Genomic DNA, 22,439 nt, shown 5'->3' on the forward strand with positions numbered 1-22,439 from the left:
CATGGCATCACCCTGCCTACCTCAAAAACTTGGTAAAAGAGAAAAAAGGAACCTGTAATCACGGAAGACTGTGCAGTAGTCATAGTGCTGAGGCAGTTCTTTGCAGTTATGCAATATATCTCATATCCTGGTACACCTCTAATCTACAGAACTCACTAATTAGTAATCTGGAAGTCATTTCTCCAGAGCTACACATTCATCCAGATTCTATGCAGTGACTCTTAGGATATATGTTGCAGAAAGATTATGGCAAATAGTTTCAATGATCAATGCTCTGTAAAGCCATATTTTGTCCAACATGTTGTTGAGTAGATTAAAATGCTACAAGCACTCAGTATCCAATATACATTTTATTATAAATACTAACTACATCCAGGTTATGTGTTTTTTAGCACCAATGGTGCACATCCCCTAGTTTTTCAGCGCATAACCTTTAAAATGTTATTACTAGAGTTATTGTCAGCTGTTTGCTCAAGATTTAAGCTCCAGGTAAAATGCATTTCCAAGCACACAGATTTACTGACTTAGTACATGTGCTTGGCAATAATTCCAATTGAACCACCAGAAAATTCCACTGTTTTCAGCAACAGGAGAAACTGCTGTTAGGAACAAATGTTGTACTTGCTCTTAGCAGAGGAATTACTTTCTCCAATGTAACTAGTTACAAGATTTTGGCTTCCAGAGATTTTTAGTGTGAGTTACTATAACTGGATCTGGTAGAGCTGATGATAGGGAGCACCTGAGATGGACGGATGAACAATTATACTTGAACATTTATTTTCCCAGAAATATTTTAGAAATAGTGCTATAGGAGTTTAAAGCTGTAAAATTGTGTTCTCATTTTTTCCAGCAAAACAATTTAAATATTTCATTTCTTAAAAGGGAACATTTAAGAGTAAAGGAAACAAAATACAACTTGTAAAATCATCCAAAGGGACTTGGTGCGCTGCTGTTATTGTCCATATCAGCCCAAAGAGCAGAGGCCAGCCCATCTGGACATAACACCTTTGAGCAGGCAAAAAATCCAAACAGTTCCGACCAGAGAGCTGGTGAGGAGATACAGCTCAGCAGAGCATGCTGCAAACAGCCTGGAGCTACTGCTCTAAAGATGTGGAATGTGATTATATTTCTGCATCAATGAGAGATCATCACACTGGAAATATTCCCTCCACATTTATGCAAAGACACCAACAGACACAAGGCCAGCACGAGGACTATCGTTAGCAAACAGCACAGCAAAGTTGGAGACCATTAATTAAATAAAGTCACACGGCACTGAAGCAAGTCATCCAATTACAAAAGAAAATGATAAGAAAATTGTTTTTCTTTCACTTTTTTTTTCTTCTTCCTTCTCCATCTTCTAATTCAGAAATGGTGAAAACTCTGCTAAAAGAATCTTCTTAATGAATCTTCACTTAAAAGAAAGCAACAGACTATGCTAAGTACACATCTTGATTCTGATTTCTTCTTGGATAATCAACGTGTATTGGTTTATGGCTGTTTCAGATGATGGCCGCATAACCACACCAAGGAGTTATGCTGCCTTGACAATGATGCAATATTAAAATCCATGCTGATGCTATCAGGATGCAGTGCAACAAAAGGCAGGCCAGGCTGACTTCCACAGAAAAGATGTCAGTTTAAATGAATACTTAAATTCAAAACGAAGCACTGTAACTATAAATCCAAGCTACCCACCCCATCTGTGGGCACTGAAGTAGCCAGCAGCCTGTGTAACAACAAGGGGAAACCACCACAGCTGCTCTGAGAGCAGACACCAGCATGGAAGTGAATGTGGCATGGGCTGGACCAGCTCGCTTAGAAATAATTGCTCTGCTTGGAGTGGTGCTGGGGCAGGCACTGACTAAAAGCTGACAGGAGGTGGCTAGGCAGGACCTGCGTCTCTAGGGAAGGCCAGGGAAGCAGTGAGGGGGCCATAAGCTTGTGGTATTTCCTGGGCTGTATTGCCACAAGCTTCCTTCTGGCTTGCTTGTGTTTTTAGCCAAGATGGAGTGATATGGCTGAAAGTTGAGATTAATTCCTGTAACCCACATCAAAACAAAACAAAACGAACAAATTTAGGCAGAAACCCATTACACCAAGTGCAATAGGAAATACAATTATCTGGCAGGCAGATAACTGATCCAGCAGACGGAGACCTGACCTGTTCCCCCAGCAACGTCCTTATTAAGGCTCTCGAGGAAGACAGAAGAGGACTGCTGCCTCCTGGCACGCGGCAGCATTACTGACAGACTCCACAGTGCATCCTGACTGTGTCTGTGCAGCGTCTCTACCTGTTTCCATCTCCTCCTTGAAATCTCTAATGGCCTGCAAGCACTGCCAGAACAATTTCCAACGAATTACACCAAACTGTATATGACTCTCCAATATTGGATGAGTTAATTGCTATTAAATCAATTGGCTTTGCTTTTCTCACATGAGCCAAAGTCCATCATTCAGAAGAAAGAAACTCTCAAGGCTCTCAGAGAGACATTTTTATCCTGGTGGAACAGCCTGTAAATGTTTGTTGGGGGCACATCACTACCTCCATCTCTGCTGTTCACTGGGGCACCACCAACTGACAAATGATGCTTTGGGCTTTTCTCCCATGTAGCCCAACTATTGCAATTGGATTGGCAGGGAATACCTTTTCTGCAGCCCTCATTTGTAATAATTCACAAAGAACCCAAAGGCAGCAACACAGCAGCTCCGATCCTAGCTCTGCTGTACTAAACAAGCAAGGCTTGGTAACTATAAAAAATACGCAGAAAGTGTGCAACACAATTAATACTGATACAACGACCTCTTTAAAGATGTGACAGAGGCACAAGAACTCTTGCTAGGTGATTGACTTTTTCACTGCCTGACTTGTTACACTCTTCCTGCTCCTTTGTTCAACTTTAACTGCTAAACCCACCCAAAGCAGAGCGCGGCTATGAATTAGTCACTCCCAGGGATTCACACCAAGGGAAACAGCAAGACCAAAAGAAAAGAGAAAAATGAGTGAATAGGAACAATTTACTTAATACTCGCTTATGCAGAAATATCATGTTCTGAAGTCCTTAAATATTTTTCAGGCCTTAGATGCCTTCCAGAGGGGATGTTCAGATGAAGGTGAGATGACATCTTTTACCTTTTATCAGATGTTAGCTAGATTAAGAATGTGAAGTGTGAACTTCTCATATCCTTACTACTCTGAAATAAAGGATAATTAGGTATAAGGAAAAATAATACAATGAAGTTCTGCCTCTGAAACTAGAAACAGGCTTTGCTTTTAAACAAATCAGTAATAATCTGTAATCAGTAATAAAATCTGTAATACATACGGTTTTGGCACGTTGTAAATCTGCTTTCTATACAGAGTAGAACAAATGGTTGTCAGCAACATAATAGCCAAATGTGAAACAAGTGAAAACTGCATTAAGATGCTTCTGTTGTATATAATTCTAACAATCACTAACTTTGGAAATGTACTTGAAATCATGCACTGTGTGCGCACAGCAGTGCCTTCTGTCTTATTGTTTGTAACTGATGCAATGAGAATAAAATGATAATTATCGCAGCTCTTGAAAGTTATACATTTAATAAAAAATTCAGCATTATGCTTCACTTTCCTACTATTCACATCCTATAAACAGAGCTTTTCAAAGTTTATAACGACAACAGCAATTGGCACACTGAGCCCTTTCTGCTAGTAAATCAGCTTGGTTAAGAACTCGCCCTCATCTTTCCTGCTGTCTGTTGCCTGTGTAGACAGGTGGCTTCCTAGCAGAGTTCTTGTGCTTTGTACATGTCATCTCATACTCTTTTATACCTATATACTTCAGGGTAATTTCAAAGACACCTCATTGTGGAAATATCCATGTATTTTTTCCTCCTAATTTTCTAGTAATACATTTTACAACCATCATTTATCCTAACGGTGTGAAGTTACTTTTGACTTCTCTCTCTTAAATTTTAGACTAACACAAATTCCAGAATCATGGTGCTTCAGCTGAAGAATTCAGCATGTCTTCAAGAAGCATTCCCATCCTCAGTACCACTTTTCAGGAGTGCCTTTACATCAAATAAGGTCCCTTGTATTTCTGCCCAGAAAAAGGCAGTCAATAAAATGATTTTTTGCAATTGTTCTGAAAACACAACATAGCCATCGTATAAGCTGCACTGAAATGACCATATTGCTGTTTGCTTTCCTGCATCTTTAACAAACATGCTATAAAGAGCTCAACTTTTAGAGGACTGTGTGAGACATACTTAGATTTGTATTTTCACTTGTACATATAGCAAAAGCAACCGATCAACTTGTACCTTGCGTTTCATTAAGGACCAAAACTGTACATCAACAAGCAGCCAGGAAAAAGGAAATGACAGGGTATTAGTGAAGAGCAGGAACAATTAGAGGATTGCAGAGCGTCGCCTAGAGAAAGTGAATAAAGCTCTGCAGCATGAGTAACAGGAGTCAGTCACAGGAAATAGCTGCAGCACACGCACTGTGCAGCAATTCATCAGCAAGCCTTGCTGTTGGGCCATGGCAAATCATGCATGCAGAGGGAAACTAGCAGCCTTTGTCTTTTCAAAATAGTCCTCCCTTCCCCTAATAATATGCTCATCACTTAGATGTCCAGAAGCTGCTAATACAGAAGTCTGTAGAAGCAAGTACATGCAACATCAGATTGTAAAGCCAATGCCTTATACTGAACTATTTTTTCTCTTTCCCTGGTGTTTCAAGGCACCATTCCTAATAGATCAAGTAGCTAGCAAAGGTACTTGATATCTTGCAGAAGTACACAACACATAAAATCATCCAGTTCAGCCTGGAATAGACAATGCAAACCAGGATTCTTACCCAGTAACCAGCACATATATGTTGTCTTTCACATTAAATATCCTGTTATGTCTTAAGGTCTCTCTGATGGGTTAACTGAAATTCTTTGACCCAGATGTTGCTGCTAGGGCTCTTAACAGCTATATCATGGGAGACATGCCACTACAGCTGCTTGGATTGATTTTTGGTGGGAGCCAAGGGTGAATCCACAGGCAGTGAGCCTCAGGACAGCTTTTAGAGCAGCAGGAGCATGCAGCCAGAGAGCATCATTTATCGGTCTTACCAATACACAGCAGACAATCACAGACCTGCAGTACAGCTCAGCATTAAGAGGAAAGCGTTATACAAAACATGAATATTAAAGGATTAACTATAAAATACACATCTTGGTAAGCTAAAGCATTTCTTAACACAGAAAAGTCAGCCTCCAGCTATTCCAGAAATTTCAAGTCAAGCAGACCTGAATTTCCTATTAATCTAATAAAAGTAATTCTATACAAGTTCTACTTTGCCTTTTTCTTCCCCATTTGTTTTGGTTGTTTCTCTCACCACTAGGCTGAAGATGCTAAAAGAACTTGAAATCTGGTGAAGCAGCAGATGCTAGACTTTACATTCAAGTGCAGCATTAACAGTGGTTTGTCAGTTTTGCTGGCAAATCCTCCAGGCGAGTTTACTGAGACAACTGACAACATCCAAGACAAAAGTACAAGGGGATGATTTTACAAACATTTGTATAGAAGATTAGGGTGTTAAAACTACATCAGAAAATCCTGTTAACAAGGCAAATCCAACACAAAAAAGAAAACAAAGGTTTCACTTGCATTTGCTTCAGATTTTCCAGACTTGCTGCTCTCTGTTTTTACCAAGCCATTCAGAGACAGGCAAAAAACAGTGAATTAGATTCCAAAGTAAGAAACTCAGAGATTTGAAAACTTACATCCTAGGGTATAAATTGGGAGGTATTAAGCAGACATTTGATGCATAAACATAAATAACATAATCTCTCTGAATTCTTCAGAGATTTGACAACATTGCTGTAAGCCTAAAATTACTCCCCTTCCAAATCCCTTAGTTTTATTAATTTTTATAAACTTTTAAGTAAAAGTTGCATTGAAAGACACAAAGTAATCCTTTCTGATCCTAGCTTTCATTTTATAATTCTATCAGTGTTTTCAAGCTCTGAGACTCCAAAGCGCTTCCTATTTAATAGCACAATGGTAGAAGCCTGTAAATATTGCAGTAATAATAAATTGAGCTAATTTAATTTCTTATGAAAATGTCTGTGTAAAGTTCCCTGTGGTTTGTAATTACTGTAAAGTCAACAGTTTACATCAATGACCTGGTAATCAGCCAGATAGAATGTAAACAATTAATGAAATGTTTTCAATGAGCTTTCTCAAGGAAGACCCCCCAGAATATGGCAAAGCAGAGGTCTGGCACCTAGTGTAGAAAAGTCAGGCCTCTTCTTCGTTTATATTTGTATTTTTTTCTCATTAATTTGGTACAGAGCAGTAAATGCAATGCTTTCTGTAAAGAGTTTTCTACCGAGCTAATACTAATCAATATGCTAATTCCACTTTGCTAAGTGGATGCCATCCTTGTGTAGGTTTTATGAATTACGGGAACACGAAAGCACAAGAGGCAGAACCCAGACGTGCTGACACCTTCTCTTGTTGCACTGCTCACAAACACATCCAGTTTTCCTTAACATTTCAGTGTTGTCAAAATCAGTCCAGAAAACAGCTTTATACTAAACTTTTGTGACAGGGAAGAGCCATGCCATTAATCTTTTGTGGCGGGCCTTACACATGGTATCTATGCTCCAACAGTAAATACGCCGCATGTTGTCTTATTTCACTGTATTTAACAAATGCTTTCATGTGAAAATACAGATGAAAGGTGTTGATGCTTTGGTGTCATTGAGCCAACTGTGACTGCATTATCGATCATTATCTGACTAAATGCTACTCACTAATTTCAACATACTTCTAAATTGCCGCTACTGACAGCCAGCGCTATTCCTGATAGCGCAACATAATTTCAGTCCTTGGATTTGTGATTCCTACAGTTCAAAACTCATTTTCACATTCCCTTTCTGACTATACCCCAAGATCATCTAAAGGAATTAGGCAGACCTCAATAAGATCTTGTTATTGACATTTATGTTGATCGATGCTGGCTCTTACAGAATTGGAATCTACAGATCAATTCCCTTATTAGATTCGTTCTCAGTGCTGCCATGGTCATTTTATCACAAAAGCTGCTGCTATCAAATGCTGCTTTATCACTTTATAATGGGATATGCTGAAGCTTTCCTCTAGCCTATAGTTGGAAATTAAAACTGTCTGAGCTCTAAAAATTATTATAACAGATTTCCAAAATTATTCTTATTAACTGCATACACCTATTTTTAAAAGCTATTTGGAACTCAATATACCTAACTAGTAATAATTATTTTCTGAAAAAAAAAAACAAACACAACACACCCAGTTCTCAGAATGGAAAAACATATATATATATATATATATATATAAAACACCAGCATTGGAAACTGCCCTGCATCGATTAATTGCGTTTCTGCTGTCGAGTCTAAGAGTGAAGAGAGAGACAAAAATGAGTGTAAGAATGAAGAATTGGTAGAAAAAATGACATGGTTCCATTACGTGAACACTCAAATGTGCAAACACGGAAGAGCACACAAAACAAATATAGACATTGGGTTTGTGGCAGAGTTTTATCTGGTTTTGAATATGGGGACACGGTATTTTTTTAAGAGCAGTGTTACGGTTCCTCTTGAGAGAGGAGTTCATCACATTAATTTAAATCTACGATAAAATAAATTAGCTTTTTTATTGCCAGGTTGAACTACAGGGCTATGATTGTTATGTATTACTACAATCTAAGTCTTAATGGCATTCTTAGCCCTGCGGTGGTCAAACAAACCATTTCAAACCTTCTAAAGGCTATTAGAACATGTGCAGATGTCTGGAAAATTAATACTATTATCTAACTCTAACCTTTTGCCTGTAGGAGGAAAAAGAGAGAGAAGGCTCGGGGAAGATGTTTTAGATCGATACCTGAGAACAGAGAAGGGTAAGCACAGTTTCACATGGAAGTTCATCGGCTGTGGACAGGTGATTTTAGCAAGCAAATTCATCCTTATTTGGTTTTCATAGAAATCACTCATTTACTCAGAAAAAATAATTTAAGAGAGACGAGCATCATTTTTACAGTCCTTCCTCATTGCTGTTTCTCAAGGTCCAGCAAGCTAGACACTGGAAAGGCTCATTCATTTAAATGACAGGAGCATGAATTTGTCAAGGTTAATGTTGAACGAGTCACATTTTCCTTGCACTGTGTATTTGAAAAGTTTCTCCATTCCTCCACTTCTTTTTTTCTTTTCTATTTGGTGAAATCATTGAAATGTCAGATGGGCAGAAAAAGTAGGAGGAAGATTCCAATAATATAACAATAAGAAATTGTTAGTTTACGGCGTTTGCATATATATTTTCTCTCCAACATTAACAAATTGGTTTTGGCTCAGATAGAATCACTCTAAACAAGAAGAGCCTTTTTATTATGTTTTTCTTGAATGCCCAGGTACAAGGTACTCTACTGAAAATGAAAACCATCAATTGTTGCTCCTGGGCTAAACTGTGCTCTTCCAAATACAGTGCTTCTGAGTGCAGTGCCAAACCTGGGCCAGACATGGCACTCAATGTCATTAGAGTCCCATTTCCCACCCCATACATAGTACCTGCTCAGAGGGAGCATGCCCTGGGCTCACAGCAGCTGTGGACCTCACCTCTAGCACTGTTAGCCAGCAGCTGCATACCCTTTTGGCAGCTGGATGGGCTCAAAGAAGCAGTGCCAACTTTTCCTGAGAAATCTGTGGCTTTATGAATTGATCAGGTTTTCACAGTAGATAAAAGGAGCAGTTAGGAGGTGTTATAGAGGAAGTATTATAGAGGAATTATAGAAGGGGTCAGCTCCCAGTTCAGCACCAAACAAGTAGCCAGATTTTTAGAATAGTGCCAGAACAGTACAAAGTCTTGTCCCGTGCACACAAAGGGCCTAAAAACCTACATTAAAGGCTAAATCCATTTGTTATTCCCCCAGGAACTGGTGAAGACTGGTAACAGAGCTGAGAGTACCCATATATCTAATTACTGTCAAGAATCTTCTAAGAACTATTTAATGAATTTAAGCAAGCCTCTAAAATACAATGCCAATTTCTGATTCACATTTATGCTTGCAGTATCTGTAATCCATAATCATAATAACTGTGCTCTACTGTAAGTGTATCTACGGTACAGAAAGAGAACAGAATTCTTACTCAGAGGAAAAATAACTGGGGTTAAGAGGAAGGAAAAGGCAACTTAAAAAAATGAGATGAAGTACTTCTGCTTTTAAAACTACCAAAAATTAGAATCAAAACACTACATTCATCTCATAAGGTGCAGACCAGAAGGAGGAACTGAAGAGTGAGCATCTTTTTTGAGATTTTTAAAGCACTGATATTTATTCAAGATGCCATTACTTTGACACTCTGATTTTCATGCTTTTAATGCAGTAAGATGGAGTTTAATTCAAAGTGTTCAAGACTCCCTTGCAATGCATACAGGACACAGACAAATCGCTGCTCCTCTCTGAATCCAGATGCCTGTTAGCGACTAAAGAATCAGGGCTTGCTCACATCCAGGCAGAAATGAGCATGAATGCAATCTAAAAATGCTAAAAGTACAGTAAGACTCAAGTCTGTCAATATCACCTTATAAGAGAATTAATGACAAAGGTAACTTTTCCTTTTGGCTTGCCCTTATCAGAGAGCTACCTACACGGTAATATAAGAGTTAAGGCACTAATGGACTCTTCAGTTTCACTGAGCATCTACTTGCAGATTTTATCTTGCAATACAGTATTTCACATTCTCAGCGAAGTCAACAGAGATTTAGTCAATAGTCTCATGGCCTTTGGATGACGATCTGAATCTTACCAGTATCCAAACCATCATTAAAAAAGATAGGTCATTTGGGAAAGAGAGGAGAGCATTAATAAAATTCAGTGCTAAAAGATGGGGTTAGTTCAGTAGGTGTTTTATGATTAATTATGAACAACATTTTATTTTAGTTACTCTTTCTTCCATGCACAGTATACATAAAAGTATACAAAACATACAGCATACATGCCAGCAAAAAGAATTTTTTTCATAGCAGATGGCAACAGAAAGTACTTCTCAAGTAATTTTATGTGCTAAAACTACTTAGCATGATGTTAGATTCATCTGATGGAATGTGTAATTTATAAGCACTAGCGAATTACACTAATCTGATATAATCTGAACTGCTTAAATTTTACCAAGTACTTATTGGCACACTTACTTTTAAGTAAAGGGCAACAGCTCCTTATTGCATCACATGCATAAAGTCTGCCATTATACTTAAATAGTAACAAAACCACAGTTATAAGTAAACTATAAATGACATTTCACATGTATGCAGTATACCACTACAGATGAAATTAATCCTTTATATATTATTATTTCATATACACACACTTTTGAGTAGTCCTTCGTTTCAGTTTCAAAGTCTTTCAGGAAAACAAACTACATATTCAGTTCTATTAGTGTAATAGGAGAAAACAAAATATCTCTAATAAAAATGGTTATACTTTTATACTGCCTTAGGATTTCAATTGATTTCCATTTCACTATGACAAAAGAAAGGCCTCAAAGTCTTCAAATCATTTAATTTTATGCACTCTTTTGGTAATTCATTACGGACTTACGGAGTGTGAAATATGCACAGCGATGAGACAATAATTATCCAGCACACCTGTTGCTTACCATAATGTGTTTAAGAAGGGCTTCTAGTGGCTACTGTTCTATCCATTGAGAAATTCAAAGGGCTCCCTCTAGCATCTATACTTATTTACACTTGGAGCATTTATGCAACAATTTATAGGGTAAGCTGCTAACGCTTCCTTCTAATACATTCAAAACAGAGCAGGCTGACACAACATCACATAGATTATTCTCTTTAAGTTAAGCATTGCTGCAGGTTATATATAACACAAAATAAAAAAATGCACCTTATTAAAGCTTATTAGAAGTTTGAAGCAGATGGCAAGTCTGTTCTATTTTGTACTATGGAACTCATAACTTTTGTCTAAGATATATTTTCACACTGAATGTACAAATGACAGGAAAAAACAAGGAAAACTGGCAGGGGATTGGAAATTGACAATCCTTGAGGTCCTTCCAACCCATGACTCTGCCTACATACTTCATCAGTGTTTCAAATGCCATATCGGATTCCTCCCTTCCTTATGTATCATTAGTGATAATAAAAATCCACGTGTAAAATAAAGAGAAAGCTAGAGTTCACTTAGTATCAGTTGCATGTTGGTCTTTGACCAAAAAAAAAAAAAAAAAAGAGCAAGAAAACCTTAGTTCCTTGGTGAAGGCCTACCACATCAGTACAGTATTTCTCTAATGCTCCTTAAGCATATAGGTGGAGCTGTAAAAAAGGCAAGAAATACGATTTACAATATATTATTCAACACTAATGATTTAAGCTGAGATGAAACAGATTCAGATTTCTGTGTTCTCAGTGGTATTGATGAATGGGGACAAAACAGAAATAGAAAGTTGGCATCAATTTACAATTTACTGAGACAATACAAGACTAGAAGTAATGACATCAGCATCTGCAAATGAGGAAATGCTCCTTTAATTTGTTCTGAAAGTCTCAAAAATCGTTGAGTGTTCCCTTCTAGATTGCTATCTTGATTCCTGATTCACAGAAGCATTCTTATCGTTTGACATTGCTACAAGAACTGTATGTTCTCGTTTGAGACAGGATCTTCATGAGAGTAATGACAGACCTTTGTTACCCTTGATATGGAGAATGCACTCCTGCAGGGCTATGGCTTGAAATCTTTAGAGAACTGTAACTGGTGTAAAAAGTACCACCTTACTACTTGGTGGATGCTCTACTGCCCACATAATTCTTGGATGAATTTTAATGTGCTAGTTTAAACAATATATTTCACACATACTTTATATTAAAGTGATTAACATTTTGTCTATTCCTACAGCCACTGAGATTTTCATAACTACTGAGCAAACAGGTTTCCGTGACTTCTCTCCTGCTGTAACAATTAGCGGGTCTAAAATTCGTTTCTACTTTAAGCCACCAGACTCGATTTGTGACTAAGTAAATACCACTGCAAAGACTGTTAAACCTTATTTATGTTTTCATATTTACTGAGTAAAAAAGCCTCTTTGCAAGTCTGCCCTGGAATTGGAATGTTTCAGAACATTTGCAAATAGGAGTGCCCTGACAACCTCAGGAGCAGAAATGAAGGAAGGAAAGAAGACAGTCAATTGCAGAAGTTTCAAACTTCAAACACAACTGGGTGACCTTGGTCTAAGGTCTTCTTGCCTAGAGAAACAAGGCAGCACTTGGAACTGCCTTCTGACAGACAGGAATCATGCTGCTGTGCAGTGTATGATGACCCAGTTACTTAAATACACTTTTGACTGCTGACTGTTTTCTAACTGTTTTAATCTCAATTAAAGTTTTTGCTTTAATTTCAAACTCTTCAATGTTTTCTTTCTAAAAACTATCTGTATATTGAATGGCTGCAAAGTGCAGCAACTTCACTTTTAACCTGCACTCAGCCATTGTGTCTAACGATGTCTGAACCACAGGTCAGACTCTGAGGCCAGATATTCCATCTCATTTTGTCAGGTGGTCGGGCAATTAATTGCCCTTCTTCTGTCTCATATATAATAATGTTGTTGGTGCAATTTACCCCTTCCTGCTAAGTTGCACAACTGTTTCCATGTAAGTACAATCATAGTCTATCAAAAATGTCAGGAGATTGTTGTCAGATTGTTATCACAAGAGCTAATGACAAGGTGGATACAACAAAGTAGCTATTATTGGAGTCAAAGAATTCAGCAGACTGTGCTGTAGCACTGTGGACAAAATTTTAGACTTGAAATTAAACAATGCAGATGGTCCATGAGTAATAAATGAAACAAACCTTGCCAGAGAAACACAATGAGAAAATGGGTCCTTCTGGAATTGGTAAAGAATCATTTTTATGATGGAAACAAAAATGACGATGAAAATACAGTTCGGGATCAGAAATATGGTAAATCCTATCATTAGTAATATTATTTTATGCTTTCTCAACTGTGAAAATTTTACTACTTAATCAAGTAAATCAATTCAATAAATGTTGCTACTTGCCACTTCTAGCACCTTTCACAGAAAGATCCCTGTCTGCTCTGTAAGCAGCTGTGACAGCAACCTCCTGGGTGAAAAGTGAAAACAAGATATTCCACCCGAGGAATTCAGCTCACAAACATTTTGCTCTCATGTAAACAGAGATATATAACATAAACAACTGCAACATCTATCAAAAGGCAAATCTCAGCCCCTGTTACTGCTCAGTAACTGTTGTAGGAAAGTAATATCACTATTGTAAAGGAAAAATATGCAGCGTTAGAAGAATGTTTGATGTTAATTGCTATGCTCCATTCTCAGGAATGATTGGGAAAAGGGGCCTAATGAGAATAAAAAAAAGAGTGAAAAGTTTTGTATCAGGACTGAGCGGTCTTACTTGATAAAGTCAAACAACTTAGTGAGAAGCCACAGCTAAACATTGAAAATGCCTGCAATTTAAGAGTTTAAATAGTTCTATGCATCCTTTATAAAAATAAAAAATCCCCAAAATAAAGTTCCTGGTTTTCTTTCCCAAACCTTTCTTGCCATAGCAAGCTCTTATATATATCTTACATAGCTCTTAAAATCGTCTACGGTACAAAAGAAGTGATGAAAAAGAAAAAGGTGGAGTTATCTCTCCCTACTCCTCTATCCTTCCATTTTTGCATCGGAGCCTCGATAATCTTTTCACAACAGGAGTGAGATGTCCTCTGTATCACAGTCACTACAAGCAGTAAGCATACCAACATTTCTAGCTCCTAAAAACTTACTAGGCAATCTACTTTATCACATGCCTTAAGGAACTACCTCTATTTCTTTTAAAATATTACCAACCCTTCAACTTCATGAGTACTTTTCTTGTAAATGCACGAGAATGTAATACTTTCAATAATTAGTTTTACAGTAAAGGATTTCTGAAGCAGTCATGAAAACCTTCACTACATGGGTTTTTTTTTGTTGTTTTTTTTTTTTTAATTTTTTTTATTTGGTAGTAATCAGTTTGTCTTTTAAACTGTGTGAGAAGCACAAGGGAAAACAACATGGTGCAATCATCTCTGCATACATGCCACTATTCCACAGTCAAGTTCAAAGCACCTAAATCAAACTGTGTGTTGAAAGGAAAAAAAAAAAAAATTAAGACATACAAGTTGTGCACTATTTGCCTAAAATCAAATAAAAAAGAAAACACAGGGTAATGAGGAAACCTATTTTAATTTTTAATACTTTTTTAAAAAGAAATCTGTATTTCTGTTGAAATCTCAGATACTCAGAATTTTTATGGTTTTAAAATAAGCACAATCTTTAGTACAAGAGTTTCCCAATACCGACTATAGAATAATTTAATGGCAACGTACTACCAAATTACAGAAGTCATGAAGACAAAAGGAACAAATATTTATTTTTAGCTTAGACTCTGTTCTGAAGGTCAAAAATTTTAACTGCACTCAGTGTGAGTACTCCTAGGATGAGAGCAGCATGCAAATAAAATTAAACTTCACTATATCAGACAGTACAGGAAATGTAAAAGTAACACTGTGTTCACTGTCCCCAACACCACCAAAAGCACGTGTCCATTCACTTTGGTGAAGTCCATGAATTAACAGGAATATCCTTAGCAACATATTTAGTACTCTGCTGTGGCGGGCTTTAAAGAAATATTTAGCACCTGCTCTAAAGTCAGGGTTTCTGCTTTTTCAGGATGATATAATCTAAACTGATCTCTTTTTCTCAGGCACATTTGCTTAATTTCAGTCCTAAGGAAAAATTTCTCCTCAGATTTTACATTTAAGACTACAAGATCACAGATGACATACCACTTATTCAATCCTGAAGTAAAATTAGAGGACAAATAGATTTCTGGAAACTCACTAACAGACTGTATTCTTTTTCTGTAAGAGCAACATATGACGTTTTTAGCAGAAGTTCTTCATTTTCTCATGTACACTGCAACTTGTTTCCTGCTTTTTCTTTCTCCCCAAGGGGGGTTACAGCAAGTGTAAGGACACAGCAATATATTCTGCTGCCATCTGGGGGACCTGGACTTCAAGAATGATCTAAATTCTCTTTCTTCCTTGGCCAATAAATACAAAGCAAGTGAAAAGGGTTTGTGTGTTTGGTGGGGGGAGGAGTATCTATACGCATTAGAAGTATCTGCCTATTGGATGGTGCAGGGACAATGGTGTAAAACAGTTTGAATTCCTCTTGAAAACATAATACCATTTAGTCCTATTTGATGCAGGTTCATCCCTTTCAACTTCTGTTACAGCAGTGACACAATCCAGATTCAAGGAACTGAAGTCAAACCACTTGCTTTTCAGATAGCATCTAACACTGCTTAACACTCCCACTCCCCAAAACCCTGGCTTACTGTTGCCACAAATTTGTAACAAGGAATGCACAACATGAAACTTCCGTGCAGTTTAATCCAATACTAGCATAGGCTACTAGAGGTAGACACTGCAGAAACAAAAAAAGAAAACAGAAGGAAGAGGCAAATGATGGGACTGTTAAAACTAGAAAAAGAGAGCATTAAAGTTCCACGTTGTGGTGGATGTATCCTGAATCAAGAGATATCAGTTCTACATAACAATCAGGAGCCTCTCAAGGACGAACAAACAAGAAAGAAACCAGGGGTCAGGAAAGAAGAAAACAAAAGAACGAAGGTCCTGATCTAGCAATACCCAAATCAACACAAAATCAAGAATCCACAGATAATGCAAGAACCCAGATCCCTACAATGGCGACCCAGCTCTCTAGGTCACTCTACCTATGTTTTTGAGTTTCATACTAAGTACAACTATTTGATCTCACTGTGGGGCTTCCTTGCTTTTACGCACTAGTTGGTGAGCTGATGAATGTTTTTTCAATAAAGAACCCAAAGTGATGAGAGTTGACAGATGTTAGCTGTCAAGCAACAGTGCAAGGGCTAAATTTTACTTTGATATATACATGCATAGCATCAGAGAATTAATGTGTGCTGACATTATCCAAGTTTTTCACCTCAAATTCATGAATTTTTCTCTAATAATAAATAGCATATGTTAATGAAACCAGAATTTGTCCCACTGCTAGAAGTCTGCACACTTCACTTGGCCACTGTTTACAGTTCTAGCTCATGGTCCGATCTGTTGGAACTTATACACAGCAATTCCATTTCTGCAAAAGGATGTCATAAAGATGGATTAATTCATAATAGTGGACTTCGCCAAATCGAAAGAGATACTAAAGCCTCTCTTATTATTCCAGAGTGGCAAAGGAGTGGGAGATGGGTCAATCGGTTCCTCAGCTATACCCTCCCATAAAAGGTTAAAAAAATAAAAATCTCTCTAAACTTGGAGACATACTTAAGTCTTTGTAACTCATATGGCAAAAGTTAAATAAATGGGCTGTCTTCTCACAGGAAATTACAGTGTTCACCATCAAGCAGAATGTTAGGAAATCTAAGTTTCTGCTCTGCAGAGGGATAATGAACCCATATCATTCCATTTATCATACTGAAGAAATACTGTACAAGTCACTCCACAGGTGTGCTCCTTTCTCCACATTTGCACATAACATGTAACCATTGCTCACTGGTGCATGCCTTCAGTTTCAATCGTATTACAGATTACTGATATTCTTCTAATATTTTAAACCTATCAGCTGTCATTTTCTACTTATTGACATATTCTGAAAAAGAAGAGAAACATTTTATAATTGGGACAAAAATAGAACTCATAGCTTCCCTTCTGCAAAGGACATTTCCTACCTGAAGGAGGAGGTCAGAAGCTGGTTTGACTCTTTGCTGGAAAAGCACACTTAACGTTCGATTCTGTTGTTCCAAATCAAAAACTCTTGTCTTCAGCTTTATACATTCCTCCCTCAGATCCTACAGAACAAGGGAAAACAGGAAGATTAGAAAGCAGGTAACACAAACTCCTTAAAAAAGTCTGTGTCATGTCAGATACTAAGAAGAAATAAAGAATTTAGAACAGTTCAGTTGGAAAGGACTTAGAAAGATTCAACTGTTTGATGATGTCAGGGCTAACCAAAAATTAAAACTTATTGCTGAGAACATTGTCCAAACACCTCCTGAACACAGACAGGCATGGAAAATCAACTTTGATATACATAAGTAACATATACAGCTTTTAAAATAGTAAAAATCAGAAAAACGTGCTGCTTCATTTTTTTCTGGTTGTTTCATCACAATAACATAAATCACAGTAACATCAAAAAAATCTTGTAATGAGAAATAATAGTTACATGATACATCCTCTCGGTGTTTTCTGTCAGTACAAAAAGGGACTTTGTTATAGTATATATATAATTTATCCTACTTAAAGCACAATGCAGCAACTGAGATATGAATGCTGTAGTAAGCATAAGCTAAGGAAAAAGCTTCAGCTGTAACACATCAGGAATAAGTTGAAAGAGGCACAATGCCTTCAAGGTTCTCTTCTGAAGCCTCATTCCACATCTGCTTTTTCTGGAATAACCAAGTCAGCAATGCTGGCTGCTATGCTGCAGATGGTCTGCATCTCCCTCCATGTAACTAGTCACTGTAGGATGGTAGGCCACAGTGAGATGTTGACTCACCAGACTTACTCGTGAATACAATCCTGCCTGCCCTTTCTAATAAGGGACACCGAAATACCTTAAGATAGGGCACTAGAGCAGAGGTAATGTGTAAAGGCCGTTAGAAGCCGAGGTGGTGTGAAACTTTTGCAACATAAGGCATAAGATATAACTGCCAAAACTGAAAGATGCGGATCCTTTAGTCAAAGCTATGTCAGGTTCATCACAGAAAAAATAATGGCTTCCATATGCAGCAAATTATCTACCTTCTTTTTAATGGCGACATAGGACTTAATTTTTCTGGTCGCAGTGAGGAAGAAAGGATTTTATTGGAAAGAAGGCTTAGGAGAGAGCAAGCTGAACCTGATATTAAGTTCTTTACTATGAGAGTGGTGAGGTGCTGGAACAGGCTGCCCAGAGAGGCTGTGGATGCCCCATCCCTGGAGGTGTTCAAGGCCAGATTGGATGGGGCCCTGGGCAGCCTGGTCTAGTATTAAAAGGGGAGGTTGGTGGCCCTGCATGTGGCAGGAGGTTGGAGATTCATGATCCTTGAGGTCCCTTCCATCCTGGGCTATTCTGTGATTCTGTGATTGCCTTTCCACCTAATTTCTGCAGCTGTCTACTTTGAGGTATGGGAGCTTCATAAATCAGGAAGAATCATCTGCAAATTAAGATCACGTACAAAAATAATAAGCTGCAGCCATTATCTAGTTTTATTTAAACCTCCAAAATGCTTCCCTTTATGCTTTTATACTTAGGATAGTTGCTGCCCTGTGATATTGCCTAACCGGTTTTACTTCACCACATTAAGGCAGTGAAAGAGGCCTCTGGATCCTCATACAGGATCCTGTAGATACCATTATCAACATAATAACCTCATGAGAAAACAACAGGGGAGGAAACTGTAGTCAGAAGTAGCCTAAATTCCTGGCTAAGATAGCTCATGTCTCCACTGCAACCAGCACTGAGGTTACAAGAGGTGAATGCACAACCAAATAGGCTCATCTTGAGACTTTTAGAAAATTCTGAGTGCTTTTTTATGCCTGTAGTGGGCATCAGGTTTTATGATACTACTAGATGAATGCAGTTATTTTCTCTTGATAGTTTCTCAGCTTAATATTTGTTTTAAGTGGCTGTCAGGCTGCCCAAGTAAAATTGCTATAGCCTTCTAAGGTAACCCCCTTTTGAATTTGATGCTTTGTAAAAATCTGAAGCTTTGATTTAGTCAGTGAGAGCTCTCTTATCTCTGGTCTCACACAAAGCAATCTCTAGGAGCAACAAGACCCATCATTATCTACTTTTCACAAATAATCACAGAATTTAAAACAAAGCCTTAGCTGTTACAGCATTGCTTAACTTTTCAACACAACTAAGTACACTGAGAGGGAAAAATTATTCACAAAAACTGACAATGTAGAAAAAAATTAAATCTTAGCAATGCCCTTGCTCAAAGCTTTCTTATTTTACACTGTTAAATCCTTAAGATTTATGTTTCCTGCTTTAGACTTCCTGTAAAATGTGAAATATAAGACAGTAGATTACCCCTCTAGATGCTATAAAGTGGTAATGCCACTCATAGTACAGAGCAGAAAGGAAGAACATTACAGTAGCAGTATTCCAGTAAAATGAAGTCTCAGTTTAGAATGCTGAAGTTCTAAAATTACCAATTAATACAACTATCAAATGTCTAAAACTTCTCATCCCTCTCCCGTGGGCAAAATGAGCAGCTGTTACTACAGCAGTCTCCAAGATACTTGAGGTACTCGTTCCTGTGCTCTCACTGTGGCAGTAACTGGGCATCTCCTTATTCTTACCAGCATCAGGCTCATTCTGCAAAATGCTCTTCCTCCAAATACACCTTTTCTTTTTTAATACTTTAATTCATCCAATGCCTTTTTATTTTATTGATAAAAAAGGAGAAATATATTTCCTACAGAACCCAAAATAAATGCTCATTGACCTCAATACCTCTAGTAAGATAATATACCAAAAGCAGGTACACAGATCACAGGATAATTTCATTAAGTGGCGTAAGTCAAATTCTGAACTGCTGATTCAGGTCTTAAATAAAGAAAATGTAAATAAAAAATACAATATCTTTCATGTGATATGAGGAGTCTTTAGGTAGAAGGATATAGGAGAAAGAACAGATGCTTCCAATAAATACCAGAGCATGCAGGTTTGTATCACATCAATTTGGGTTTTTTTTTTTTTTCTTATCACTTCTTAAATTTCCCAGAGGTAAAATTTTCTATTAGTAAGTCATAGAATCCACATAATTTTGGTACACTGAATTGTGAAACTTTGCTGTGTGGCTAATTCAGCACAAACCTCAATTTAATACAGTTTCTCCATGAAGTCTCAGTAAAAAAAAGATTCCTGCATTAGAGAAATTCTATATGTATTGTAACAAACGATAAACTTGAAAAGCGCACATTTAAGACCGTAATTCCATTTCAAGGTTTCAGTGACATTGATAAATCACTCAAGCTTTGCTCACTCAATTTGTGTCACCAGAATCTCTCGGTGGAATCACAGTCCTTCCACATACTGGCAAGTATGCAGCGCTTTATTTGTTACGTTACAGCATGTACTTAATTTAAACAAAAATTAGTCCTTGAGGGACAATTTCAAATTCACAGTAAAGCCTCCGCAGTGTGCGTTACTGTGCAGAATCACTCCTGTCCATTTGCTGAAAGCTCTTAGCTTTTCCTCATGTCTCTCTATGCCCCAGAGGTGTGTTATCTCACTGTGGCATGACTGGCTCTGTCTTACTGCTTAGCAGCACAACAGCAGATTTATCTGTTTACTGGTTACTATTTGGATTGAAGTACCTACCTATTTGGTACTGGTGTAAGCAGCCTGGTTTCTATTTTATTGTAGGCTATTGTGCTCCTGTCTTTTCTTATAAAATGACTTGCACGAATGGTGTCAGGAGCACTGTAACAGTTAATATTCATTAGCATTTAGAAGAGTACCTTCTCTCCTCATTCTATGGATATTAAATTAGCTGTTATTACTCAGTAATAGGTAAGCAGCTGTTAAATCCCGTCAATAATAACTAAATCACTTTATTAAACGTACTGAAATCTGTTCTGATTGTGTTCTATGAACTCCTTGGTTCCTATGATTTTGGGAAGTTTCATTACTGATAACGTATGAATTGTTTGATGCCTTTGAAAAATTACTTAGTAAGCTCTTCCCTCCATCAGAAAACATCCATGATACTCCCAAACTAGAGACTAATATACTGAGATTAACCTGGTAAATGATTACTCGCATATAGTTTTATATTACAAACTGTGGATCAGGTTTTTGTGTCTATTAATATGTCAGAAAATGCCTGAACAGCTGAAGTTATGTTTCCAAGAGGTGTTACAGCAATAGCTCTGTTGACTGCAGTCCTCTGATGATAGACCATACAGCATATGTGTATATGAAGCACAGGCAGAATAATACAGCACAGACAGCAGCAGTGCAAACTTGTCCATATGCTGTGCATTGCACAGACCACCTTCAAGTTACAACGCTCCTAATTGCTGCGTGGCAATATCCCTCTTCTACAGCAAAAGGCTTTGTTGTGCTTCAAAAAGCCATGGCATCCAACAATGTTACATTCATCCCTAATGTGTGGGAGCAACAGTTCTTGGGTGAAGAGATTTAGGGAACACTTTTGCTTCTGGATTTCTGATTCCAGAAGTCCTAACTGGTAACTGCAGCTTCTAGATTCTTGAATCACTCACCCTTAAGGCATCTCTGCATATCTCTTAGGTTTGTCAAGGTCATTTAAGGTCATAAAGTTGTTTCCCAAATACATTGCTACATTTGCATCTGGAAAATTTTCAGGTGTGTGGTAGAAGATTTTCATTATCTTAGCTTGGTGTTTCTTGCTGCATTTTAAGAACATTATTTCTTTTCCTGTCATTCTATGTAGACAAAACAGTTTATATTGTTCCTTGCATTATCTGCACTAAAACACTGTATTTATGTTCCTTTCAGACTAGTCTTTTTGAAGCTAAATGATCCAAAACATTTTAATAATTGCGCATTCATCAAGTGTTCTAGATCGCACAAAGAATCATTTCATGAATATTGCAGACTTTATAGCTTATTATAAATCTTCATACCTTGTTTCTTTTTTCTTTTTCCACCTCAAGAAAAGGACATCATGTAATTGTGCTCAAGTTAAAAAACAATTTTTTCTGTAGAATTGTTGCCCTGCCAGTTAATCCCTATTCTCCATGGATAGCCAATTATTTCTGCTTATATGTAATTACCTCGCTTTTCTCTCTTGAATTCCATCTTTTTATTTTTTTTATTTATTTTTATTTTTTATTTTTTTTTTCCCCCCAAGAACACATCTTCATTTTGCCACAATCATTTTTAATTTTACTCCGTGGACTACATTACATCTGAAATTACCAAACATCATATTCAACAATCCGGAGCATGAATGGAAGGCTCAGACATGATCTGGAATAGACCTTACAGAAGCTGTAGTGATGCTTTTCATTTTTAAAGATTAGCAACACCACTGCAGGGGTTTTGTCCAGACTCTATTTCCCTTGCTTATCCAGGAGAATGGAATGTTAGCCCATTGAAAAACAAAATACATGATCTCTATTGCTGGTCCCCAGACCACAAGTCAAGTATCCAAACCTCCACACAGGCTCATACCAGGAAGTCTTTCCTTCTGTTGGATGTGCCTGAGCGTGCCAACTGCTGACTTGCACAGTTATGTATTTATATGTCACACAGGAACGAGCTGTGGGACAGTCATAGCATGTTACTCCATAGGGAATGGAAAAGTGACAGTCTGG

General features: G+C 37.5%; 1 protein-coding gene across 6 annotated transcripts in view; it reads right to left on the reverse strand.

The window, feature by feature from the left end:
• NCKAP5 (NCK associated protein 5) overlaps positions 1-22,439 on the reverse strand; it is a 192,181-nt gene that overhangs the window by 61,201 nt on the left and 108,541 nt on the right. For all 6 annotated transcript variants that reach the window (XM_042827394.1, XM_042827393.1, XM_042827395.1 and 3 more), the window contains exon 7: positions 16,811-16,930. In XM_042827394.1, coding sequence (XP_042683328.1) covers positions 16,811-16,930 — 120 coding nt within the window. The remainder of the gene's footprint in view (positions 1-16,810; positions 16,931-22,439) is intronic.

The sequence above is a fragment of the Centrocercus urophasianus genome, unplaced genomic scaffold (assembly GCF_019232065.1).
Source record: "Centrocercus urophasianus isolate 14NV4802_14NV808 unplaced genomic scaffold, USGS_Curo_1.0 seq_28, whole genome shotgun sequence".
Taxonomy (NCBI): Eukaryota; Metazoa; Chordata; class Aves; order Galliformes; family Phasianidae; genus Centrocercus; species Centrocercus urophasianus.